Source organism: Dermacentor albipictus, chromosome 1 (genome assembly GCF_038994185.2).
Source record: "Dermacentor albipictus isolate Rhodes 1998 colony chromosome 1, USDA_Dalb.pri_finalv2, whole genome shotgun sequence".
Classification (NCBI taxonomy): domain Eukaryota; kingdom Metazoa; phylum Arthropoda; class Arachnida; order Ixodida; family Ixodidae; genus Dermacentor; species Dermacentor albipictus.
Window position 1 is genome coordinate 342,503,386 of NC_091821.1, and position 27,812 is coordinate 342,531,197.

The window sequence follows — 27,812 nt, forward strand, 5'->3', positions numbered from 1 at the left end:
CCAGATCTGCGTTACGCGATGTATGCTGGTGACATCGCGCGCTGGACCCGAGCTACGAACACTGGAAGGCAAGAAAGTAGCTTGCAAGAAGCCGTAGATACCATCGAAAGTCATCTCCGAAACTGCGGCCTCCGCTGCGCCCCCGAGAAGTTTGAGCACGTCGTCCTGAAAGCAAGAACGAGAGGCCGGCCACCCAACTACGAAGATCCCGACCCCAGCGTCACCCTTAACGGGACAATCCCGAAAGTCAACACCATACGAATATTCGGACTCCACATCCACAAGGACGGATCGAGAGCTGCCACCCTTCTGAGACTAGAACGCATCCTTTCGCAACTCGCACACCTCGCCAAGAGGATCTCAAGCCAAAGAAGCGGGCTCAAGGAGCAAGGCGCGCTAAGAATAATACAAGCACTGCTCACCAGCCGCATCACATACGGCACGCCGTAGCTGGCTTTGAAGAACGCTGAAATAGAAAAGCTCAACATAATGATGAGGAAGGCAATCAAAGTCGCCCTGGGACTGCCCGCCATAGCTTCCACTTCATGTCTCCTTAAGATGGGCGTCCACAACACGTGGCAAGAGCTCGCCGAAGCGCACAAGAACAGCCAACTGGCACGACTCAAGCTCACGCCTACAGGGATCTCAGTACTCCGACACCTGAACTACAGCGAGACGTACGGACAAGAAAGCAAATCCCATCCGACGTTCGAGAGTGCACTTGCATCGCGCGTGTCCCGCGCAACATGCATCCCATATACCACAGGAGTAGAAGACAGGCTAGAGCCGCCGCCATCAAACGAAGTTTCAAGCACGACCCGAATGCCCGCTACACCTACGCGGCCAAGTATCAGCATCGAAACGCGTACGCTCTCAGCGTCGTAGACTCCCGAGGCTGCGAGCTAGCATCGGCAACCACCAAGGCACGCAACCCGGAAACGGCTGAATAATTGGGCAATTGCTCTCGCCACCACCACACGCAGCGGTTATATTCACCGATTCTGAGGCCGCCTGTAGAAACTTCTCGAGGGGCCGCAACTCGGCCAATGCAGTCAAGATACTAAAAATTTCAGTGGCCTAGCTCGGCTATGCCAGGATATACGTAGCGAAAGCTAAGGCATAGCATGACTGGCCTTGGTTAACCTTGATTGCAAGTCCAGGTTAGTCTGGTTAGTCTGGTTAGCCAGTCGTTCTGCGCGCTGTTCGTCTGTTTCCTGGGCGATTCGTTTCCTCTTCATCTCGTTCCGATGCCGATTCCAGGCCTCCTCCTGCTTATCAGAATTGTCGCCGTCCATACTGTAGCCTCAACTGTGGTTGCGGCGCACGCGAGCTCCTTTTCAATCCTCCGACATGTTATCAGGCATGCAACGCAGCTGGCGAAGCGAGCGGAGGCGAACGCAACAACGAGGAACGCGGTGTGACGTCATGTGCCTCCTCGGAGCATGGCCACGGCGAAATCGCAAGTTCGCGGCCAGTAAAGCTTTCGCTTTAAAAAGACGAAGCACTCCGCTCCCGTACACCTGCGTAGCGTGGGTACCCGGACACGAGGGACTAGAGGGGAACGAAGCGGCCCACGCCGCTGCCCGCGAGCACGTCAGCCGGGCTCCCCTCTCCCCACGCGCTCTCCGACCCGCGACGGAAGAGGCGGAGGCCGTACCCCCTAGCTATTCGGCCATATTGCAACACTATAGACTCGAGCGTCGAGTGTACCCTCCACAGCACCCTAAACTCGACAGAGAAGAAAGCATGATCCTTGGACGCCTGCAAAGTAACACGTACGCTCACGGAATGATAATGCAACGATGACCATCTCCCGAACACCACACACACACACACACACACACACACACACATATATATATATATATATATTGCACTTGAAGAAACTTCGTGTGACCTCGAAGAAGTGATCGCTGAAGTGACGGCGTTATACGAGTATATACAAGACCTCATATGTAGGAGACAGTTCAATTTCACAGCCCGAGTCTTCTCGGTGGTGTAATCCTCCTTAGTGTAATTGTATACTTCGCTATCACTAATACCGCTTCGCCTTTCCGACGAAACTGCAGTCTCTCTCTCTCTCTCTTTCTGTGAGTCCGAGTATAAGCGCTGCTGCGCATGACTGCTATTGATTCTTATTTCGAGTGAATCCGGCTTGCCCTCATTTCGATTATGGTGTGAATTATACAATGTTCCCCAACTTCATGCACCAAGACTTAAAGAAAGAAGAGCAGTTGCGTTACTAGAAGGAAACCTATAGTGCATATTATTTCCTGTACAGTCTCATCTATACCCTAAATTATATGTGAGTGATGTGTGCCGCGTGTGCCAGCGGGAGAGGGCCACCCTGACGCACATCCTATGGGATTGCACCAAGTTCCCCATTGAGGCTTCGACAAGTACAACGATTCCTCCGCGACTCGCGGCTGCGGCGGAATGCTACGACCACGAAAGCCAAACCTGGGCCGTCCAGCAGGTCTCGGCGGCTCTTGAAAGACAAAGGCCGAGCGAAACCGACGGAACGTTGCCCCACAGGGCGACCAACCGCGGGAGTAACACGCGCTGGAGTTGAGTAGAGACCACCCGCTGAGAAGACGTCAGGGCCCGCGTCACGGCGCCATTTAGTCATGGTGTCGTTCTGCAGGCGACTACATGAAGTTCTCTCTCTCTCTCTCTCTCTCTCTCCTGTACAGTGGAGTAGCCACCAGTAATTCTTTCGTTACTGAGATCTAATTCGGTAATGCCAATTAATTATGTAACTCGAGAGGTACTGTCGTAATTATCAAAGCGTCAATGAGGCATTTGTAGGTATCCCCAAATGAAAACTAACTGCGATGTCTTCAGCGACGTAATAATTGCATAAATTTTTTTCCCTGCTGGCAAAGAAACCTCACGAAATACGAAAAATACCACGCGAGTTTGCAAAGCAGCGCCCTCAAATAAGCTGATTGAAAGCAACTGCATTGCCTGTCGCTAACCCGAAGAAACAGCGCATCACCTTGATGATGGTACGGAAGGAGAACCAATATTTCGCGGCTTTGCAGCTATTCGTTCCTCTCATTTCTACGTCACACTTCTTACCCGTCTCTCAAGGCCGATTTATCACATTGATAACAAAAGGCCCTTGATAATGCGGCCAAAGCGCCGCTCTGACCACGCACGAAACGTGAAAAGCAATGTAATAGTCACGTAATGTTTCAAAATCCCGACTTTGCTTGCACCGCATCGAAAGAGTGCGCGCGAAGCTATTTTTCGCGCCAGAAACTTGCTTCGGACCAAAGTAAAATTAAAGTGAACGTTTCATTTTTCATGAAAGTGTATACCTGATGCAAAAACAGGTTCGTGTCAAAAAAATAAAAGTGATATAAGCAGTCCGGGAAGCGACCAACGTTTAGAGAAGCGGCAAAACCGATGCGTTCAAGAAAGTAAATATGCCACTTCTAAATGAGCTGAATTGGCAATCAGAATGTCTGCAGAAAAAAAAAAAGCCCACTCAGATTTCAGTGTGCCCTTACTATCTATGAATTCGCAAGTTCCGCTGAACACCAGCTGTTGCCTAGAGGACGTGTTCGAATAGGTTTCCCTTTTCAGCTACGCAGTACTGAGTCCGCTTTATCACATCTTCAGTGGCTTTCTTGATGACCGACGCTGAAATTCGACGGCAGGCATTCTTTATCATTGCCTTGAGCTAATCTGACGTTCGTGACGACCATGTAAGCACGATCTTTCACATAACCTCAAAAACCGATTGGATAGAGGTAAGGTGGCCTTGCCGACCAATTTACAGGCCCGTGCCTTCCAATCTATTGCGCATGAAAGTCGCATCCAGCCAGCAAGATGGGATGCCCCATCTTGCTGGTACCACAGAAGTGGAAAATGTGACAGGGGCTTCGCTGAGAAACTCATCCACCACTCCTTCAAGGATTTTTTTCACATAACGCTGTCCAGTCAGTGTGTGACCGAAGAAGGTGGGACCGGTTATATAGCACCGGCGTAAATTCCGAACCACGCATTGAGCGACCACTGGAACTGACCATTGCGCTTTACCCAGTGTGGACTGGAGTCCCTCCAATAGTGCGCATTATGCAAATTTACTTGGGCGTTTCTGCGAAAATTGGCTTAATCTGTGCACATGATGTTCCTCAAAATGTCCGGTGACTCATCGGTTTTTGCGAGGACCCAATTCGAGAAATCTAGACGATTCTACACGTCCCTATCTTCCAATCATTAGTGCTGGTTAAGGTAGTATCGGTGGAAGGCCGTCATTTAGAATCCTTCAAAGTGATGATTTGGAAATTGGTACCTGGGCGGCCACGTCCCGCACGCTAGCATGAGGGTTTTAGGCCACAAATGCTACAACATCCGTGCGTAGGCTAGGACTCAAAGATGGAGTCTGCCGTTGTTTCTTGAAGCTGCCGGTTTGTCTCAGGTTTTCGTAATTTCTGATGACAGTCGATGCGTTTGTTCTACCGCAACACTTCCATGACCAATATATATATTTGCGGCTTTCCTCTTTTGGTGATTTGCAGCTCCCAATGCGAGGATCCTGTTTACCTTCTGCTCATTAGAGAAAGACATGGCGACTGGGACGAAACAAAACGCAAATTTATACTTTGCACTGACGTTGTCAATTCGCTTTTGTGGTGACAGGCTTTGTGGCAAAAAAATAAAATAAAAATAAAACAAGAACATCCGTGCACTTTATCTACACTAAGACAACAGCCATCACAGCTTGTTTTCAACTAACACCAAACGCGACGTGTTACACACGGCCGGGGCGCGGCAGATAAGGCACTATCTCGATCACGATGTTTTTCTTTATTTTCTTTATTTCGTTCTGGATAACTCAGAGGGAGCCCGTTCAAGAGCGTTTCTATATGATCCGGGTGGGAGCGCAGTCACCTGGTATTCTCCATATTTTGCGGGGTTTGTTTATAGGCCAAAAAAAATTGTACGCAGTTAGTACGTTGCTGAAAATACTGCAGTTAGATGTCCCTTGGCTGTGCCTGCAAACGTTTCATTTACACTTTGATAATTAGAATAGTACGTCTCGAGTTAGATAATTAATTACAATGACCTAATTAAATCTCAGTAACGAAAAAGTTACTCGCAGCTACTGCATATTCCACTGGAAACAATATGCACCAGGTTTTCTTGGAGTAACGCATTACTCTTATTTTTAAAATATTGGTGCATGGTAGTTAATTGGGACACCCTGTATTATTTATGACTTTTGTATGCAAATGTGGATGTTTCCATCCCTAATAAATGTTGTAAATTATTACGTTTTTTTTCATGAGTCGTTAGCATTGCTTACCGGGAAGGTAAGCAATAATGAGATACACATCATTCACTTGCATTTCACACGCCGTTGATATAAGTCTCTGCCAAAGGGGTCACTGAATTCTATAGGTTTTTTTCAAGGTCAATTTCAAATTGGAAAGCAATTTGAAACGAGGGGAACATACAGCAACCTATTCATTCTCTAGGCATAGGATATCCATAACTTTATAAATAATTTTAATTGGCTACTTCCATTTCTTTCAAAAATATAATAAACTTTGTCCTGAGTAAATATTTAAATATATTTTGTATATGTGCATGGGGGTTACAGTGGAAATTTAAAACAATGTTGAAGTGAGAAAATACGGATGAGGCAGCCGTCGCTAGTGCTTCTAATGCACTTGTGCTCCTATCGTCAGGATTTTCAGAAATAAAAAGAAAGTATGAATTAAAAGCCGTGCGCGTCCGCGCCAACAGTGATGCAGTAAGCTATTAGCCCTAATAAAATTTCAAGTGAAAGGGTCGAGGCAAGTTAAAAGAAACCTCAAGTGATGTGAGTGACAAAACTCCGGTAACGGCACTTTGTGTGTGTGTGAGGGGGGGTGTGATGGGCTTTGGCATCGCCGGGGGGGGGGGCGCTCAGCCCCCCCCGCAACACTCAGGAGGGGGCTCGGGCCCCGGAGCGCCCCCCCCCCCCCACACCCTGTAGTCGGCGCCTGCGAGTCACTATCATCCTTATAGATGTAAATGTCTGATTGGAACAGGTCGTGTGCTTTCTGAGTTGCACACCTTCGAGATGCATCGCCATCATGGTCGGAGCCAGTAACGTTAGGAATCCTTTCAACGCGGTTCCGGGACCAAATATATATATATATATATATATATATATATATATATATATATATATATATATATATATATATATATAAAGAGGAAAGGCAGGGAGGTTAACCACATATCAGTCTCCGGTTTGCTGCCCTACACTGGAGATGAGAGATAAGTGTTAGAAAGACGACAGAGAGGAAACCGCTAAAAAACACAATAAAACACGCGCACACGGAGACACACACACACAAAAGGCGTTCCAGTTAAAGACGTTCACAAAGGCCAGTAGATCGCAAAAAGCGCAGTAGCGCTTGCACGGCCTTCTTCTGTGTCGTTAGGTCCTTTCGATGGTGTAGAATCCTTTTTTTCCGATAGCGGTTGGTCGTACAGCTGGTCAAGTTCGTGGCGAAGGCATTCCCGGGGTCAAAAGGTTACGTATTATGTGACCTCCTTGGCTTGCAGTGCGGCATCCATCGCTGAACCGATGTGTGCTCCGCCGACGTACTTGCACGAGCGTATATAAAGACATTTCCTTCGAACCTCGCAAATGGTGTGATTGCAGTAGAGATAAGTGCGAAAGGAATAATGCCAATCACGTTACTGAGCACGAGCAAAAAAGAAAAACAGCCGCGTGCAGCCATCTACTACACTGTAAAGCAAAGTGATGAACAGTGACTGGAAGTATGGGTTGACAACAGCTCCCCTCCATTTCCACTGAAAGAAGAAACAACATTAAAGTGAGGTCACGTTGAGGGGAAATGAGAAAGCTAAATATTGTGCTGCTAATATGTGCGCTCACACTCGGGTTTTTGAAAACTTATTTCGGTCATATATACCCGGGAGGCTCCATACACGTTCCAATGCGTTTTGAGGCTTCAGAGAAATGTGGTTCATGGCCCCTTTAAAAGCTTACTTTGCCATCTCATTTCTCTCTCTCTCTCTTACTGAACCCTCGGCTTATTTAGCCACGACATCTTCACATCTCCACAGCCACGTCATGCTCACACGGCACGATGTTCACTTATTCAATCCTTTTTTTTTTGTAGCTGAGCCCACGCGATAGCAAGAATAGGCTAAATATACGAATTGCGCAGTTTGACGTGTTAGATTCGCGGGTATCGTGGTCCATCAAACTCATACACGCGTTCGTCACCTGTCACTTCGCATACGTTGCGGCAATGCTCACTTGGACACGATCTGAAAGAGACAGACTGAATGCCCAAATCAGAAAGGTCATCAAGCAAGCCCTCGGCATTCCAACCAGTACCAGCAACGAGAAGCTGGGGCACCTGGGCATGCACAACACCCTGGAAGAAATTGCCGAAGCCCAGCAGCGCGCCCAGCTTGCTAGGCTTTCGACGACGCCTCCGGGGCGCACGATCCTAGAGAAGCTAGGCTTTCCACAAGGAGACATAGAACAAGACTTTGCGGACCTCCCACGGGACATCCGCGCCAAGATCATGGTCCGCCCTATACCCAGAAACGTACACCCCGAAAACAACAGGGGCAGACGACAAGCGAGAGGACAATTCCTTCTTAACCAAGCCTTGGCGAACCGTGAACGCTCAGATTTTGTGGACGCGGCGGCATACACGGGAAACAAAGCTTTCGCAGTGGCGGTTGTGGACGGCCGTGGATCCACAAGATATGCAGCCACGGTAATTGCAAGGAAGCCTGAACAGGCCGAGCAGGTTGCGATCGCTGTTGCGCTCACCGACGACAATCTTTCCCATATCTACAGCGACTCCATAGAGAGGTTTCCAAAAGGGCACGGTCTGCGCACAGGCTCTCAGGATTGTTTCAAAGAAAGAGATTAAGAACCACTTCGTATACTGGTTCCCGGCACACTTAGGACCAAAGATCGGCGACGTCCCCAACCTTAACGAGGCGGCACACGAGGCTGCGCGCGCGCTTACAGACCGCGCGGCTTCACCCAACCACTCGGAGAATAAGGACGCGCCCACTACATACAATGAAATCACTAAACACTACTACCTACAACGCAGACAGTATAGCACGACACACCGCACGCTCACTCGAGCTCAAGGGGTTACACTCAGAATGCTACAAACAGACACATACCCCACTCAAAACAGATTACACCATTACATGCCTGAGCTCTACGACAAGTCTCATTGCACCAATTGCAATACATCCCTTAACGTATATCATTTACTCTGGCCGTGCTCGCAAGCTCACGTAAACTACGAACAGGACAAGCGCAAGTTTGAAGAAGCAATCCGGAGTGAAGAACTCGCTCTCCAACGCTGGGCCGTCCAGCAGGTCCACGACGCCGCCAGGAAACTCAACCTCCCGGTTCCGTCGTGGGAGACGCCCACTCCATGAGAGCCCAAAGCTCTCGTGGCCTGCAGGACCTGAATAAAGTTGATTTCCTTCCTTCCATCGTGGTAAACTTTCGTGCTCCTACGCCGAAGACGAAGAAAAATGCTGGCAAGCGTGCACGCCGGCGCGAGCTGTTGGGTGGTCGAAGCACGGGCGTGGAATCCACGTGCCATCCGTTGCTGCCGTTAGATGCTGTAGCCATCTTGCGTATACTGGACACGTCGCGAACAGCGCCGATCCTCGACAAGTGATACCGCGCCATGGAGCTAGGCACTGTAATAGAGCAACAGCAGCTGATCGCGGAGGAGGACTCTCCCAGGCGTGTGCAAATGGAAAGCTTGCCCACTACGTCGTCCGTCGGCTTCCACCTGACCAGCAAGAAGGTGAGAATCTCGGACACGCTAAACAGCGACGCCGGATCAGTTTATAGGCTGTTTAAAGGACTACAGAGCGTACTGACACACGGTGACACAGAAATACGTATCACGAGGCCGCCATTCCTAAATAATGCCAGAAATAATCAATTAGATCGGTTCAAAACACGCTTCAAGTGCAGCGTGCCTTTGGACGTGGAAAAAGGAGACTGCCAAATGACAGTTCAACTAAGCCACGCGGTCCCCTTATTACGTTCTGTATATAGTTATCCTTGGCATAAAGGTTTTCGCAGCGATGAAAAATTCCCACGATACTTGCTGTTTTCGTTGCAATAACAATACAGGAGAACATTGCTCATTCCTGGTTCACTAAACACAGCGTCATCCGATGTCACCAACGTCACTACCGGCGCTACTTCTTGAGTTTTCGTTCCCGGTAACGCTGAAACAGCGCGATCAATGGTTCGGCGGACAGGTTATCGTGCTCCTGGTCTCTGCGGTGGCGGTGCTCGGATGCGCGCTTGCGCTGAATCTGGTGCACATGAACGGGACCCCGGCGTTCACGGCCGAGACGACGAGCACGGAGCCGCAGGAGGAGGATTACCTGTCGATGCCGGCGGCCGCCGCGCCGCCGGTGCAAGCGGCGCCAGCAGTGGAGCGGGCCCCGCCGGCCGAGTCGGCGGCACCTTCGCGGCCTGCGGGCGCGATGCCAGCCACCGTCGCGGAAAGCGGAGAGCCCGCGGACATCGGCACCTACACGCAGCTTGCGGCCAGCGAAGATGACAGCGGCAACGACACGGTGGGTTTCGAGTTCCTCTTCAAGTATGCGCGACCGAGGTCTCGCACGTCAGGGATCGACGGCTTGCGCTGAAGTCGTCGCGGACTATATAGCAGCGCGAAGTGAAAGGCTGAGCGTTAAATCCGATCTGCTTATTTCCGGTTTATCTCCAGCAGCCTGGATGTAGAAGTGCAGCATAAGCTATATGTATACCCTGCTGAAGATGAGCCGACGCGACGACCTCGCGCGCACATCCGCGATCCGCGGGATCTCGTTCGAGCGCTTTCAATCTCGGGAAGTCAAGCTGAACCATTACCATACTTGGTTGTCGGTTGCTTGGCGACGCGTGCGAAGGAATTTAGCCGACTGTGGCGGTAATCAAAGAAAAGGACTCAGGCTTCGCGGAGATTCACGGTGGAGTTTGAAAAGTGGCTAAGTAATCAGCTAGTAGCATTAGGTGCCACATGCATTTATATAAAGATACCGCGTGAAGCACGGAAGCTCGAGGGACATGATCGCATGTTGCCGAAAAAAAAAACAGCTCCAGGCACCGGATGGTGAGCTCTTGAATCGACGGGAGTATTTACAGGTGCATTTTACAGAGCTGCACAGGTTTGCTCGCGTGAAGCCGAAACTGACAGACTGCAGACTGTCAGCGCGGCGACGTCCTTGAGGGAGATTACGACAGTATGAACTGCAAAAAAGTACTAACTTGGGCCGGTTGCACGTGTTGAAGTTAATTCAGTTCATGGAATAGGACGAGAAGAAGAAAACGGACAGTGCATCGTCCGTTCTTTTTTTCCTGTTCGTCCTTTCTTTATTTACGGAAACATTTTCACCCGGCCCACTACACTACCGATGAAAGCAACCATGCAGGTCGTACGCCTACAACAGCTCTAGCGGCCTGTGGCCTGTTCACACTGTTAAGAACGGCCTTCTGAGGTGCGAGTTTTGCCAGCCAGTTGCGACAGCGGCGTCAACTTTTCTTGGAAAGTCACACCGTTACGCTCTAGCCAAACGGCGTCACTAACTCTACTGTGTGCGGAGGACAATGCCGCGTCCTCGCCTCTCCGTCGCGGGAGCCGAGATGAGCTCGCCGAACCAGGCTTTATGACTGCACACGCCACCGCCGACCTGGTCTGCCGCGAGCGGGGGAGTGCCCGAGGGAACGTAGTTGGAGACCCCTTCCCACGCGCGGTTCAAGACGCAAGACAATGGACAACCGGCGGCCGCGCTGCGGGGGTCAGCTGGGGGAATAAAAGGCGCTTTTCCTGACGTAAGCCCCGAGCTTTGCGAAGACCGTCTGACGTAGGTGGGGGCCGTGAACCTGTGCGGAAGTGTGTATGTGAGTGTGTGTGTGTCTCTCCGGCAGCGAGGCTACTCGTTTACGATGACTGGTCGGACGTTTCCCTCACCTTGGGATCGAGGGCCGAGTGTTTATAAACCACTGCAGGGGCGTAGCCAGGGGGGGGGGGGCTTATGGGGCTTCAGCCCCCCCCGAAATTTTTTCGTGCTGTCCATGCACCGCCGACCAAAGCGACCCCCGGCGCCGGAAATCACTCTGGACTTTGTCTAGAATGTCTTTTTGACGCTCGAAAAGACATTTAACCGCGAAGATTGCGAACTCGGGCTGGATTTCGTGGCAACGCCCGTACACCGGCAGTCACATAACGCCAAGCAGTCCCATCCGAGCACAATGTTTCAAGGGCGCTTTGATGGTGAGCGGGCTCGCCGCGGCATCTCACTGAGGCCACGGAATCTATGGAGCGCATGGATATCAATTGCGAAACTTTATGGGTATAAATCTCATAAGCTCTTGATGTGAAACGTGCATTGACATTTCCAAAGTTGTGCTTTAAATTTTCAATTGCGGAACTTTGTGGGTTTAATGTTGTTATAAACATTTGACGCCAACGGTCCATTGACTTTTCTAAAGTCTTACATCGGAACATACAACGAGACAAGCCAAATCAACACACTAGCAGATGAGTTGACAAAGCACGCAGCGAGGTCCAATGAGACGATGTGTTGGGGTGGTTCATTTTTGCCGTCATGTCACATAAAAAGATATCAACAATTTTTTAACCTACGCCAGAACAACCATGTCAAGACACTAAAGCCAGCCAAAGTAACTATGTTCTTATTTATTTTTTCTACTTTGACTTTTATTCGCCGAGAACACATTGAGCCTCTTCAATTCTTTTTGTTCTCGCTACCCTACCCGCGGACTGCCAGAGCGAGCCAGAGCGCATATGTTTTTCTCGTATGGCCCCGACTACCGCGCGGTGCACTTCGGTGGGCGTTCGGTTTGCTCTGGCCGAGGGGATTTTCACCTCACAGAGTTTTGGAAGCTTTCTGGCTAGCAGACGAGAAAAAAAAAACAATGGTCGCTCGCCGCCATCACTGTGGGGACTCGAAGGATTGCACCGCGTTCCTTGAGCGGAACCTTTCCGGAAAGTCTTGTTTCGCCGGTGTAGGATACTGAGCAATATGCGTATGGTTCTGAGTGGGCCAATCGTCTCATGTTTTCTTCGGTAATTATTCTGTAGCCCCATTAGGTGCCCTATGTAGGCATTCGATTCTGGCCAACATACTTCCCTATGCGTATTTTTTTTCCATTTCGGTGCCTCCGTCCCACAGAAAAAAAAATACATTGTTGCGGCGCAGCGAATTGTCGCATGGTGAAAGTTCGATTTTGATACTTCTTTTGCGGAAAGTAATGGGCGACGGGACGTTTCAGTTGCCGGATACGCTTATTATATTATTGCGAAAGCAATTATATGGACACTCCAGGCGCATTCCTGCCGTCGCCGTCACCGTCATGTTTCGTGTAAAGTCCAAGGGTGATAAAATCGTGACCACGCGCTGCATGCTGTATGTGCGAGTGAAAGCGTAGGGGGGGAGGTGGAATGGTTGAGCCGACGATGGTGGCTCAGTCTTGTGTGCGCAAAGGAGAAAAGCGGGGAGCAAGCGCGCCGCCTTCCGTCGCGCGCAATACATCGGGGGGAGTGGATGGAATGGGGGCGGAATCTAGGATTCTGTGAATCTATGATTGTGCAACATGTTTATTTGCCTTGTTTGACGCATTACATCCAGTTACTTTTTCTTACATACATAGACTCATTGGAGACTTATACGTATACTTAAATATCTTGTTGCGATGTTTTGTGTATACATGCAGTGAACTACGTTTCCAGTGACACTTCTTTGTGCTTTATCAAGCCGGATTTTCACATTTGTATATCCCATTGTATCTTTGCATTTCTAATGTACGAGGGCGAGTCAAATGAAAGTGCGCCTACCCTCACCGCGCAATAATGGTTCGGTTCATTATCTGCGAGGCATGCGCGTAGGAGAACGGCATGTCTCATTTACAAAAGTGACACGCAGGTGTGAAGATAAATGTTGTTTAATGCTCTCATACACTGGGTTGAATATGGTTGCGTCACATAATGGACACTTCAAAAGTTGAACAGCTCGGTGTCGCGAAGTTTTTGACAGCTAAAGGTGTTTCCGAAACAGAAATTAATCGCCGTATGGCTGCCGTTTACGTTGAACACGGCATTTCATTGACCACTGTGAAGCGTTGGAGCAAAAGGTTTAAAGGACGTAAAGACATTTCAAGACCGGGCCAAAACCATCGTGCAATCACCCCCCACACAATTTCAAAGGTTCATGAGCTGATGAAACAAGAACGGAGGATAAGCATCGATGAACTCGCAGACCATTTGAACATCAGCCACGGTTCGGTTCACGCCTTAATTCATGAGCTTCTCGGTTATCGGCTCTTTGGTACGCAATCGATCCCCAAGATTTTGATCCATAGCGAGAAGACGGAGAAGTTTCGTGCTGCCTTGACGATGACGACTTCATGTTTGCAATTATGATCGGGGACGAACCTTGGTGCCACTACTACGAGCCTGAAACACGACGGCAAAGCTTACAGTGGAAACATTCGAATTTACCACGCCCAACGAACTCAAAGGCCATCATTTCCGCTGGAAAGGCGTTGTTGAGTTTTCTTTCGGTCGTCAGGGTCCATTACTGATAGAATTTGCTAAATCTTGAGAAGCTATCAATTGTTTCCGATATTGTGAAACGCCAGAATGGCAGTGTCGCAATCAAGAACGAACAACGTGGAAAATTGACGAATGGGGTCATCTTGTTCCACGACAATGCCTGTCCCCACGTCGCTTATGTGGTTAATACAAAACTGGCAAAGTTCAAGTGGGAAACGCTGCAGCATCCGCCATACAGCTCAGACCTGTCACCTTGCGACTTCTGCATTTTGGGGCAACATACGAGTATAAAGTTTTATGAAAAAATACATATTTTACTTGCATTTACAGAGCGTAGCTTTCAAGAATTCGTTTGCAGCATCTTTGGCAATGACAATGCAGTTATTATTCATGGATTTGATCCCTTGACAAATTGTTTAAGAGGAAGCTTTAGCTCGGGCCCTATCCGACGCGGCCTATTCAAATACTTGTAAAACGCAGAAACCCTTTTCTTAGATAATCCTGCTAATCGCTTTTATTGAAATTCGTTGCATTTGAGAGAGAAAGTTAAATCCTGGTTCTCTTGGAAACAAAACTTCGATTTAGGGCCTGAATGTTGTTTAAAATATTTTGAAAAATTCGAAAGTTTGAAAATATAGAAGCACGACGTTTACAAACTAATAGCTATGCATGAATAACAGACATTGTGGTTCTGTAAACGGCATCTATTATAACAGTCAAAGCGGACAAGTTTGGTGTGTCAATTTGTATCTTACGTGAATTGGTTACGTTGTGTACAAGGATTCTGCAAAAGCCGTATTTCCACAATACTAAATATTTTTGAGATTCATGTGTAACATATCTATTTTCTCCGCTGTAGATATAGTATTAGATGCAATTCACAGAATTGTGATATCATTTTTCATAGTTGAGTCACGGTGTTTTACGATTTGGCTAATTTTTAATAAATAATTTACCACCTAAATAAAAAACGTGAAACCAGTAGTCACTAGAATTAAACTTTTTCTTTTAAATGCAACAACAAAATTTCTGGCGACGCCACTGGCCCCATATATATATATATATATATATATATATATATATATATATATATATATATATATATATATATATACACACACACATGGGGCCAGTGGCGTAGCCCCCCCCGAACAAAATTTCTGGCTACGCCACTGAACCACTGTTGTTCGGCTGCTTGGTGTACTTTCTTTCGCAGTCATGCTAGACTGATGAACTGCAACGTCCTGATGTAGATACTGTAAATAAACCCATATTCCACGTTCTCGATGAGAAGCAGTCCTTCCCTTCGACAACGTCCTCAGCGTGGATAAGATGGACGACGGCATGGGCCAGCTACCTACTAATTCATGCCCGAGTCCAATCTTGACAACTGATTACGAGCGATGGGATTGACCTCCCAATCCTCACAACACTCGTACAACTTCATACAATGGATATATAATTTGTCGACAGGCACTTTATGTTCACCCATGACACGATTTAGCCCGCGGTGCAAAGCCTGCATCTTTAGCACCTTCATTTACACTAGCTTGGAAAAATCACCATGTCTGTAAGGTTTACCAAACAGGCACTGTTGAAGAGAATACTGTTCAAAACACGAAGATGCAAATCTCAATGCCACTGATTGCTCTTTAACATGGTTTTCTTCCCCTATAAGAAGCGCTGGTCTTGTTTCCGAGAATGGCAGACGTGAAATTTCGTGCGAACTACGTATAGCTCCGCCAGAGTTAGCACAATAGTGCTGTACGTATTTAGAGATTTGCGTGATGATGACTGCCTTACAGTAGCCGGCCGCTAATGAAAAATAAGTTTCGGTTCGCGAATCACCTCGCATGAGCACTCCGCAGTATTCCTTCAAGACACACCTTGTTTACTTTAATTATTGTTATTTTTTTTTTGCACTTGAATATGCGAGTGCAATATGCGATATGGTCGTCCACAGTTGGCGACGGCCCTCAAACAGCGGCAGATGGAGCCCCGCTGCCTGGATCCCGTCCACATGACGCCGTGCTCCGGGAAGACGAGTCGGTGGCCGACGTTCTTCTTCGACGGCCGCCGCTGCTTGACGCCTGTGAGCGTGCCGCCGCCTGGGTGCCTGGAGGGCCCCAACCGCTTCCGGTCGCTGGGCCACTGCCGCGGCGCCTGCCAGGTGAGCACGCGCCGCTCAAGACGCCGCCGCGTTTGCTGCGTTGGAGAGTCGGTCTGTTTGTCAAGCGTTTGCGAGTTCGCAAATAGGACGCACTAGCGCTTACTTTTATTCGAAGCATACTAGCCGCACAACCACGCTCTTCCTTGCTGCGCCGCGCGCGGCCGCGTAGCTAGCATATGACGTCATAACAGCTGCAAAAGCGGAGGCTCAACTCGTGCGCTCGCTTGCGGCCGCGTAGCTACATAGCCGGGTCTCAGCTCGTGCGCTCGCCTGCATGAGTTGTTCCTTCGTCTAGCCGAACCAAATATAGGCAAGCAACAGCAGTTCACCAGGCTAAACAGTGGTTCAACAGCTAAAATAAAGGCTAGTATGCTTCGCATCCTGGGCTTAACCTTAGCTAAGCCACAGCCATTTTTTTGTCCACGTATATTGACCGCGGTGTGCGAGTGATTCGAGTTTACTTCCGCTGACGTCCCTGCCGTGGCAGTCAAGTCTACCAAGAAAAAAGTGGCTCCTGTCCTTTGTCTAAACGACGTTCTTTAATTTTTTTTGTCATGCCTTATAGCAAACGCACTTCATGTATGGATTTCGTACGTGCTCCGTTTATTGTGTACCCGCCGCGGTTGCCCAGGGGCTGTGGTGTTGGGCTGCTGAGCACGAAGTCGCGGGATCGAATCCCGGCCACGGCGGCCGCATTTCGATGGAGGCGAAAACACCGGTGTACTTAGATTTAGGTGCACGTTAAACAACCCCACGTGGCCAAAATTTCCGGAGTCCTCCACTACGGCGGGCCTCATAATCAGAAAGTGGCTTTGGCACGTAAAACCTCATAATTTTTTTTTTATTGTGTGCCTGAAAAAGGAAATTGATTTGTATATACCACGATTAGCTGCAGTAGAAAAAGGGGCGGGCGATTGTGACCATGGTCATTTCATTTCACGCTCGCTTAAATTTAGCGGAAGTGACGTAGTCGGAGCCCTACAAGCCATAGAGTTCCTCACTATAACACCTAGAGGGAGATCTGGCGCCACCGTCTATGGGAGTTTCTTAAGGGGCGCTTTGCCGTCATGGGATTGACGGTATATGTGTCTGCGAGGCTTGTGCTGGCTGCATGGTGTTGTAAGAGGCTTCTTCTAAAACGTTGATATGGCTACACAAATAACGCGTTCTTAAAGAAATCTTCATAAAGTGTTTCCATTCACGCAAATTGCATCTTTACTCACCTACAATGCATGACTTAGGGAAGAAAAGTAAGAATAGACGACAAACTGTTTCAAAGCGAGCGCGAATCTTGTCGTCTGTTCTCCAACTTTAGTAGCCCGCTGATACTTTTTACGTATATATATTTGTACATGCAATAACAAGTTCTTATAGTTAAACAATACATGTTTTTGTTTAAGAATAAAGCTAAAGCAGCCTTTTACTTGCAGTTTTAGTAGAAAATGAATCATTGTGACAGACGAAACGGTGCTTGCCTGGCTCTCCGAGAACGATGCCATTCCGAAGTCACAATATACCGGCATTCTCATGCATACCGCAGCGCAGCAGTGCCAGATTTCCCTCTAGGTAATATAGTGAGAAACTCTATGCTACCTTTGTTATAGCGCAAGCTTGACACGGACAACAGAAGGCACATCTGACACACACAACGCTGTGTGTGTGTCAGATGTGCCTTCTGTTGTGCGTGTCAAGCTTGCCCTATAACAAAATAAGATATGCCGTACCAACAAGCCCCTATTGCTATCCTCATCTATGTTACCAAGCTTTGTAGAGTGCGAAAGACACAGCAACATCGATAGCTCAATCTAGTCTCAGCTGATCAGGCTCCGCTTTGATGCAGCGAATCTGTAGCACTCCCTGAGCTTTGAAGCACCCCAGTGCGTGGCGTGGCTTCAGGTTGTCATAAACACAGAGACATCGAAGCCTGGCAGAGTATAGGTTGCGTCAGGCGCACAACAAAGTTAAATAATAATAATAATAATAGCCATACTTCGAGGTAATTGCGAAGGTAAACCACGACTTGGATGAAATTAAAATTTTAGGGCGGACGTTATTGGAAACATCGTATGCCCTAATTGATGGCGCGGGCGTGCGCTACGAGTCTGAGGGAACTTAATTCGCAGCTGAGATCTCTGTGTGACATGAAGCCGCGCTGTTATCGCACGGGAAGTGCAGGGGGTTCGAACCGCTCTCTCCACCAGGGTCAGGGCGCTCGCGCCGAGTGCCGGGAGCCGGCGCGGCTGGTGCCCTGCAGCCGAGAGCACGTCAAGCGGCGCTGGTTCTACCCGGCCAACGGCAGCTGCGTCGAGTGGGGCTTCCCGGAGGGCAGCTGCGTCAACATTGGGCTGCGCCTCTTCCAGAGCATGCAGCAGTGCCTGCTCGACTGCGTGCAGCACAACGCGCCCGGCTGCCGGGAGTACCCCGTAGGCCAGCGATGCGGCGAGTACCAGGCACGTGTCGATGAACGCCGCGGGGACTTTCCCCCAGGTGGCGCTGCGCGCGCATTCTTCCTTTTATATGTATGCGTTCACTTTACTTTCGCTGTCAAAGTTGTTATATGGAAGGAACTTGGCTGAGCCTTTTTTTTTTGCTTCTTGTTGACTTTCTTAGTACTTTTGGTGCAATGGAGTTGGATGTCGTGCATGATTTTTGCAACTACTTTAATGCATTGGGCCTTAGTAAAGCTCGACCAGAAGGCTTTCGGCCATGTGGGCGAGAAGCTCGGCAGAGGAGCTTTAAGACTCCCGGCCGCGCAAGCAACGCAAGTGGGCTCTGCCCACTGGCAGATCCAGAAAAAAAGGGGGCGTGGGCTTACTGTGGCATCCTGAATATAAATTTCACTTAACCGTTGGAAATTCGTTCCCGAAACAAGGAACAAAACGTTGCAAGGAACTAATAACTACAGGTTTCTATCCGAGGCTTTTATTATGCCTTGCAGTCAACGAAGCAAGAATGAAAATAGGCCTTCGGCGAGACAACAAAAGTTTCCGACTCTGGTGTTTCGACCCACTGCGCACAGCATGCGTAAACTCGGACGTGCCTCTCTTGGAGTTATTGTAGTACTTCCGGTACTGCTACAGTAATTCGCAGTTTATTGCATTACTCTACGTAGAGTGTGTTCACTTTACATCAGCTGCGCTGGTTCTGGCTCTCAGATAGGCTGATTGCCTATCCTGCCCTCTTGCGTTATGTGGCCTTCTATCAGGAATGCCATACGTTGAAGGTGGAGGTCTTTCTTTTCACTGTTGCAGGTCAACTTCCCGGTATTCTCTGCCGTGAACAAGAACGGACATTTCGAGTGCCTGACGGTGGACCCAGCAGAAAAGCTCTGTCTGCTAGGTTCCAACATGTTCCACAGCTACCGGACATGCGCCCGCGCTTGCCTCATTTCGTGATAAAGCTTTCTTTTTCGAATTTCGTCAGTAACAGTGAACGCAAGTGTCATTTTGTGTGTATTGCTCGTTTGTGTTTCAAGTATATGTGTACGATCAGTGAAGTTTACGAAACGAATATGAATATTAAAGAAAGTAAGGGCTTTGATTTGAATACCTAATATTTTTCTGCTTTTAAGTGTATATGGAGATGGAAGGTGACGAAGCAAGTCTGTGAAGGTTTAAAACGAACAGGGTTTTTCTGTTATAAGAAAATGATTACTGGAAATCCCGCTTCGCAATATTGGCCTTAATTTATCAGTGCCCGTGATCCTGTCATTTGCAGCCTTTATTATTGGGTTCAGTCACAGAAATGTTTGCTTGGCAATACAAATTACCCAATTGAAACAAATCAATTACCACGTTAGACTGATCGTCCCCCTTCACCACCATAGCTTTCTTGTCATAATTAGATTTTTTATATGCCCGTACTTGTTCTCATTGCTTTTTTCCCACAAAGAAAAATTTCGATTTTTCAGCTCCAACTTTCAAACGAACTCTCTTGTTTTTATGCACCTAATTTAACCACCTAACGCATGGCCAATCTCCCACTACAGGCATACGCAACAGTGAGGACGACGACGACAACAGCAACAAAAAGTAAACGTTCTCCAAAGTTTCTCGTTGGCTTACATGTACTTGAAGGAGCGGGTGGACTGTGTGTGTGGCTCTTATTAAAGTCTAGTACATTCGGTCTTAATCGAATAAACCGCCGTGGTTGCGAGGTTGCGCGATCGGGATCGATGTCATGGGATCGAATCCCGGCCACGGTGGCCGCATTTCGATGGCGACGAAATGCAAAACACGCGTGTACTTGCATTTAGGTGCACGTTAAAGAACCCCAGGTAGTCCAAATTTTCGAAGCCTTCCTTTACGGCATGCCTCATAATCAGATCGTGGTTTTGGCACGTAAAACCCCATTATTTAATTTTAATTAAACGAATGTCGAAGGAAATTTAATATTGTCAAGTGAAATACTATTAAGGACAAAAGTATTCGATACGCATATGAATATTCGCCCGCTCCTGGTGTCGAGAGTTCTTGCAGAAACCTTTGTCACTCATTTTTATCGTTTGCGGCATAGCATTGACTCGAGGGGCCAAGTACTCGTAGCGCTATGCGAAAAACATTCTTTGTGCGCTTACTGTTCGCACGAAGAAACCAATTGGTGGATTAGTAGCCACCGAGGGAACCAGGATTTGTTTATGGCACTCGGACTCTTGGAAGGAGTATACGCCTCAGTGCCCAAGCGAAGTAGTCGCAGTAGACTGGGATCACGAGAAGAAAAATCTGCAGAACAAAAATGACGGAATAAGAACCGATTTGACAGGCACTCGCAAGTAAAAAATGGGCAGTGAGATAATATGTGTAACGTACTGACTTCAAATTTCCTCGTATAGTGATGTGATGATGTGATATCCTCGAATGCATTTCTTCCTTCGGCACTCGTTGGGCTAGACCTGTACTAGAGTTACCTGTCCTACACGACGGGCTCAGATCTACTGCTTCCCGCCAACCTCGAGTAAAAACAATCAATCACGTTTGTTCCTTCAACCCACAATGCGGTCCTGCCATACCTTAACGATACGGCGATTGTAATTTATTCGATCGCACGTTAGCTACGGAACTGCTTGCTTAGGAATTTCAAAGTACGTGACAGCGTGCAGAATCAATTACTCTTATATCAAAATGTCTTAATGAATTACTCTATCTTGGTTTCAGGCAGTAGGATATTCTCGCTTGAGCTGCTTTGAGAACGCAGGTCTTCTTGTAGATGTAGCTAATCCAATGTCCGCCCCTCTGCGTGAAATTTTAACCGTATTTCGCTTCGCTGCCTTAACTAGAACGCTTAAGTTTCCCTCGTATTTCTCCTCTTTTTTTTGTTGTCTCTTTCCCAACTAGGCAAGCTTGCTTATGCAACCACACGCAGATCTAAGAGTGCACGAAAAAAGAAAAAAACATAAAAGAGACACGTGTTCGTTTCATTACCTCATCTGGCGCGAGAGCCTAAACTTAAGCTTCACGAGGCTCCTATGCGCCTGTGCTTTCTGCGTAGGTTTTACTAATGAAAACGTTCACCTCTTTGCGTAACATTACTTTAAATCAGTCTTGACGTCTCTGCCATGCTTGAGAGTCAATCTAGCGCAAATACCGTAGTTTCTTTAATCTAGACGCGCCGCTTAATCTGCGCATTCCTTCTGCTTTGCTTTTGTATTCTCAACAAAGGATGCATTAAAGAAAAGTAAAGAAAGTACACGGATGAGAACACCAACCTTTGTTCGCCAACGTAGAGGCAGTCGAGGTTTGAGCGGACGTCGCGGTGAAGTTTAAAATTCGAGGCCATGAACGAGTGATAGGTTGTAAAGTGGTCGAGCGGGAATTTAAGCATTGTTGAATAAAGCAGTGCAGGGATTTAGGCACTGGCAGCCATCACAATGTAACCTCGTCGACCGTAACCTTTGTTACGATTGAAGTGACTTCGGAAATTTTAATTTTGCAAGCAAATGCAGGGGCATCAGAAGTGCTTGGCCCAGGCACGTACTCAGGGGGGGGGGGGGGCCCGGGGGGGCCCGGGCCCCCCCCGAAATCAAGTGGCATACCCCTCCCCGCCCACGCCACCACTCCTCACACATTCCTAAAGCGCCGCCAGATCAATGTTGAGACTTGGCAGCTGTTCATCGGTCAGCATTATGCTGCCTTTTTCACTCCTTTTAGATGGCGGTAGTTATCGGCATCTCTTGTAATGTGAAGGACAGTTTTATGCGAAGCATATTACGAGAGCTCAACCCAGCTCCTCAGGCGCGGCGGTGTCGCCTTGAAACCACGTGACACCGTGACGTCACGACAGAGGAGAAGTGGCTTTGGCTCAACTCTTGCAAGACGGGCTGGGTGGGAATCGAACCAGGGTCTCCGGAGTGTGGGACGGAGACGCTACCACTGAGCCACGAGTACGATGCTTCAAAGCGGTACAAAAGCGCCTCTAGTGAATGCGGTGTTGCCTTAGAAACGAGCTGTTTCTAAGGCGTGCGTCTCTTGCTCAGGCGCACATTTCGTTGCCGCGCCGAACGCTGCTTTGCTCGACGCTCACCGCGTCCAATGCGGGGCGCGTAGTCGCTGCCCTGTAGCCCATTGTCTTACACCCCTTGGCGGGTCGACGGGAACGCTGTCGCGTTCCACTCTTGAAGGCGAAGCAGTAATGCATGAGTTGTTTCTTCGTCTAGCCGAACCAAATATAGCCAAGCAACAGCAGTTCACCAGTGGTTCAACAACTAAAATAAAGGCTAGTATGCTTCGCATCCTGGGCTTAACCTTACCTAAGCCACAGCCATTTTTTTTTCATAGATTCCGCACCCGCGCGATTAACTCGAGATGCGTTCAATTGGCAACTGGAAACAAAAATCGCAAGGAGTTAAGTTAAATTAAGCGATCTACTAAGGGAGAGAGCCAAGGTAACAACCAAACTGCAAGCAAAAGCGAATAATAAATAAGTTAACCGTTGTTTATGAGAATATTTATGGATCAACAACTTTTTATTTAAAAAGGAAGTAGAGAAAACGCCGCCGGAAGTGGAGAACAATTACTTGTTTGGAACCGCCTCACGTAGCCACTTCTCTGCTGTGCTTATGTGGGTGTTTTTCTAACCTTTCGCGGTGAGCGCAGTACGTCTAGAATCGCAGAGTCCTGCGCTCTACGCGGTTGTATGGGACTGGCGGCCGCACAGCGTTACGCAATTCGCGGAGCTGTCAAAACTGATCAACAAGGCGAAACAAATAACTGATATTCGAAACTATAACATGAGAAAGACTGAAGAAGCCGTAAAAAATGAACGCAGCCTGAAATCAGTAAAAAAGAAACCTGGCATAGGACAAACAATGATGTATGCACTAAAAGATAAGAAGGATAATATCATCAGCAATCTCGAAGATATAGTAAAAGCAGCGGAAAAATTCTAAGCTGACCTGTATACAGAACCCAGAGGAGTCACGATAGCTCACTTAGAAACAGTAATGAACAGGATACAGAAACTCTCCTACAACTAGCGATGAGGGCAGAAGGGCCCTGCAAGACATGAAACGATGAAGAGCGGGAGGAGAAAGTGGAATAACAGTGGATTTAATCAAACGTGGAGGAGACATAATGCTTGGAAAACTGGCGGCTCTTTATACGAAGTGTCTATCGACTGCAAGGGTCCCAGAAAACTGGAAGAATGCAGATATTATACTAATCCACAAAAAAAGGAGACGTTAAAGAATTGAACAATTATGGGACCATTAGCTTGCTCCCAGTATTATATAAAATATTAACCAAAATAATCTCCAATAGAATAAGGGCAACACTGGATTTTGTCAACCAAGGGAACAGGCTGGCTTCAGGAAGAGATACTTTACACTGGATCACATCCATGTCATCAATCAGGTTATCGCGAAATCTGCAGAGTACAATAAGCCTCGCTATGTGGCTTATATAGATTACGAAAAGGCATTTGATTCAGTAGAGATACCAGCAATCGTAGAGGCACTACGTAATCAAGGAGTACAGAACGCTTACGTAAAAAGCTTGGAAAATATTGCTACATGCGTGTGGTATTTGTTTGCTTGAACGAGGCGCGTAGGCGCCATAACTCCAGAAAAGAGGAGGAAGAACGAACTGGGCTCGCGCTGTGAATCTAACCGGTCAGCGCTGCAACGTTTTTGTAAATATAATCTGTAAATAGTTTCTCGTCTTACTGACTCGTCCTTCGCGAAAGAATATCTACAGAGGTTCTACAGCTACCTTAGTTCTACAAAAGAAAAGCAGGGAGATACCTATAGAGAAAGGGGTCAGACAGGGAGGCACAATTTCTCCAAAGTTATTCATTGCGCGCTTAGAAGAATTCAAGCTATTAAACTGGGAAGGCTTGGGAGTAAAGATCGACGGCAAATATCTCAGCAACCTTCGGTTTGCCGATGATATTGTTCTATTCAACAACAATGCAGACGAGTTACAACAAATGATTGGAGACATTAACAGAGAGAGTGTAAGAGTGGGGTTGAATATTAATATGCAGAAGACGAAGATAATGATAAATAGCCGGGCAAAGGAACAACAACAAGAGATCAGGATCGCCAGTCGGCCACTAGAGACTGTGAAGGAGTATGTTTACCTATAGGTCAATTAATCACAGGGAACCCTGATCATAGGAAGGAAATTCAGAGAAGAATAAAAATAGGTTGGATCTCATACGGCAGACATTGCCAGCTCCTGACTGGAAGCTTTCCATTATTATTGAAAAGTAAGGTGTGCAATCAGTGCATTTTGCCAGTGCTGACATATGGGGCAGAGACTTGAGAGCAAGTTAAGGACCGCGCAAAGAGCGATCGAACGAAGATTGCTAGGCATAACGTTAAGAGAGAAAGAGAGTGGTTTGGATCAGAGAGCGAACGGGTATAGACGATCTTCTAATTGACATAAAGAGGAAAAAACTGTAGCTGGGCAGGTCATGTAATGCGCTGGTTAGATAACCGTTGGACCATTAGGGTTACAGAATGGGTACCAAGAGAAGGGAAACGCAATCGAGGACGACAAAACACTAGGTGGAGCGATGAAATTAGGAAATTCGCGGGCGCTAGTTGGAATCGGTTGGCGCAGGACAGGGGTAATTGGAGATCGCAGGGAGAGGCCTTCATCCTGCAGTGGACATAAAACAGGCTGATGATGATGATGATGATGACGACGACGACGACGACGACAATGATGATGATGATGATGATGGAGGTGGTGGCCCCCCCCCAAAAAAAAAAAAAAATCCTGGGTACGTGCCTGGCTTGGCCGCTGAAGAAAAAAAGCAGGGGTAGGGGAGATGCAAAGGGCCGGAAGAGCGGTCTCTTGCTCTTAGCTTAGTTTCCTGGCAGTGCATCAGCAGTGACAACCATCACAAAATTTGAGGTCGGATGTCCTCTTTCCTCATCTGTTGCTCCGGAGCGAACGATCGAACGACATATCATGCTGTAACTGTGTAATAGCGTTGTATAGAAACTATTCACATCCACCCCCATTTTGCCATCACGGACATTAAGAGAGAAAAAAAAAATCCGGTTGATTTAACGCACTTGTAATCTAAGTTAAGCGAAGCCTTCTCAAGTTGTTTGAATTAAATGCTATGCATAAATAAACACGATGCTCCCAATTTTACACCTGTTGTTTGAATGAAAAAACAGGTTCACGTGGTCTCATGGTGGGCTCATTGATGCAGCGATCACTTGCAGACTAATGTGACTTTTCGTGAGTGTTGAGTAATACATTGTGACCATAGGCGCGTGTACAGAGAACAATGAAACAGCGATGCATGTTTAACGCTGTAACGCTTCTGACCAAGCACTTCACCAATGAATCGACCTAATTAACTGACCCACGTTATCGTGGAGACTTCCCGCTGAATGAATCTGGCTATGTGTCCGTTGACCTTTGTGTGTTCTTGATGAGTAATGTTAAGAGACAGGAAGAGAGCGGTGTGGATTAGAGAAAAAACGGGGATAGCCGATGTTCTGACATTAAGAGAAAAGATTGAGCTGCAGGGGCAGGACAAGTAATGCATAAATTAGATGAATGGGGGACCATTAGAGTGACAGAATGGGTGCCAGGAGAAGGGAAGCGCAGTCGAAGACGCCGGAAAACTAGGTAGGGTGAAATTAGGAATTTCGCAGGCGCAGGTAGGAATCGGTTGGCGCAGTACAGCAGCAACTGGAGATCGTCGGGAGAGTCCTTCGTCCTGCAGTGGGCCTAAAATAAGCTGCTGCTGCTGATGATGACGATGGTGATGCTTTCCCTTTCTGCACCACACCAGTGCAAGAAGGCCACCCCGCTGCGTCTACTCTGTGAGACGCCGAACCCGGAGGAAGAGGAACGGAAGGTGTAGTTACTCATGGTACAGTTGAGAAAATGTAATTCGACAGCCTTGTCAGGATTACGAAGGTTGCACTGCTTGCGCGATCGGCTTGCATTGCAAACGATATCACAATCCTTGTCAAGACACACATCGCTCACTGGTGTAAGGACGCGCCCCCAACAGGTCACCACCTTTGATAGCGCAGTCTCCGGGAAATACCTCGTTCTGATGACATTCTCTCCGTGATCGGCCAATTTTGCTGATTACATTCTCTCTGCGAACGGCCCGGTTTTGAATTTGTCATTTCTGGAATCAGCGCAGTTTATTCGAACGTTGATTAACGCTTACGTTGGGACAAGTTGGAATCTTACGTTAGAATACAGCGCTGCAGAGTTAAACGTGAACACGATCACCGACGATGAAGCACAAATACGATGACGCGGGCGGAGCACTTCATCGTCTGCGTTCGTGTTAACGTTGCGTGTCTGTCTTAATTCTGCAGCACTGTGTTCTAATTATTTACTATTGGACTTCCTCCTTGGTCGGCCCTCTTTCACGGTAAGAAACCGACCCACTGACGGGCTGAGGAAACCCGTGGGGAAGCCTGAGCATAGGCAAGGAAAGCTTCGCTCCACCAGGAGACACCTACGTCTACATCTACCTGAAGCCCTTGCTCCGGCGACTCTCCGCGCCGCACATCCGGGCAACTTCCCTCCCGTGACGCGTCACCAGCGATGACGGCAAGGACAAGGAACCGCTCGCACAACGAAGTTAATACCTCTCGCCTTAAAAGGGAGCTAGAAAGAAATGAAATAAGTTTGGTTAGCTGAACATATTACCGCTAAATGGACGTTACAAAGAACGCCAAGTACACAGGGCAGGCGTTGGGTCTGCGCGTAGACTTATAGAAAAACGGCACCTGTCGACTGATGTAAGAGGCGCGCGCGCACTCACTCACTCACTCACTCACTCACTCACTCACTCACTCACTCACTCACTCACTCACTCACTCACTCACTCACTCACTCACTCACTCACTCACTCACTCACTCACTCACTCACTCACTCACTCACTCACTCACTCACTCACTCACTCACTCACTCACTCACTCACTCACTCACTCACTCACTCACTCACTCACTCACTCACTCACTCACTCACTCACTCACTCACTCACTCACTCACTCACTCACTCACTCACTCACTCACTCACTCACTCACTCACTCACTCACTCACTCACTCACTCACTCACTCACTCACTCACTCACTCACTCACTCACTCACTCACTCACTCACTCACTCACTCACTCACTCACTCACTCACTCACTCACTCACTCACTCACTCACTCACTCACTCACTCACTCACTCACTCACTCACTCACTCACTCACTCACTCACTCACTCACTCACTCACTCACTCACTCACTCACTCACTCACTCACTCACTCACTCACTCACTCACTCACTCACTCACTCATGTACTTGTAGGCTGGTGTTATGGAAATTTATGCGCTCCTTCCAAAAAAGAAACAAAATGAAAACGCAAGAAAAGCACGTAACAACGAAAAGAAGGAACAACATTCCACGTTAGTCGAAAATGTCGTCCTTGGGTCTCAAATATCTTCTACTGCCAAACTTACGGATGCACTGACGTCACTGTGCGATGCCCTAGATTCTGACGCCTTTTCGAATATTCGCTTCCTTCCATTTCACCCAATTA

General features: G+C 47.9%; 1 protein-coding gene across 1 annotated transcript; it reads left to right on the forward strand.

Moving 5' to 3' along the window:
- The first annotated feature begins 8,587 nt into the window (after positions 1 to 8,587).
- On the forward strand, positions 8,588 to 19,225 carry LOC135908568 (uncharacterized). The gene is made up of 5 exons (XM_065440677.1): positions 8,588 to 8,834; positions 9,301 to 9,624; positions 15,586 to 15,792; positions 17,994 to 18,242; positions 19,044 to 19,225. Exons 1-5 carry the CDS (start codon positions 8,712 to 8,714, stop codon positions 19,185 to 19,187), a joined length of 1,047 nt encoding a protein of 348 aa, XP_065296749.1. The 5' UTR covers positions 8,588 to 8,711; the 3' UTR covers positions 19,188 to 19,225.
- The last annotated feature ends 8,587 nt before the right edge of the window (positions 19,226 to 27,812 follow it).

Excerpts from the sequence above, each read along its gene's own strand:
- LOC135908568 (XM_065440677.1), top strand. The coding sequence starts at position 8,712 with ATGGAGCTAGGCACTGTAATAGAGCAACAGCAGCTGATCGCGGAGGAG. Across the intron at positions 15,793-17,993 it reads ACTGCCGCGGCGCCTGCCAG|GGTCAGGGCGCTCGCGCCGA; the intron begins GTGAGCACGCGC and ends TCTCTCCACCAG. Across the intron at positions 18,243-19,043 it reads AGCGATGCGGCGAGTACCAG|GTCAACTTCCCGGTATTCTC; the intron begins GCACGTGTCGAT and ends TCACTGTTGCAG.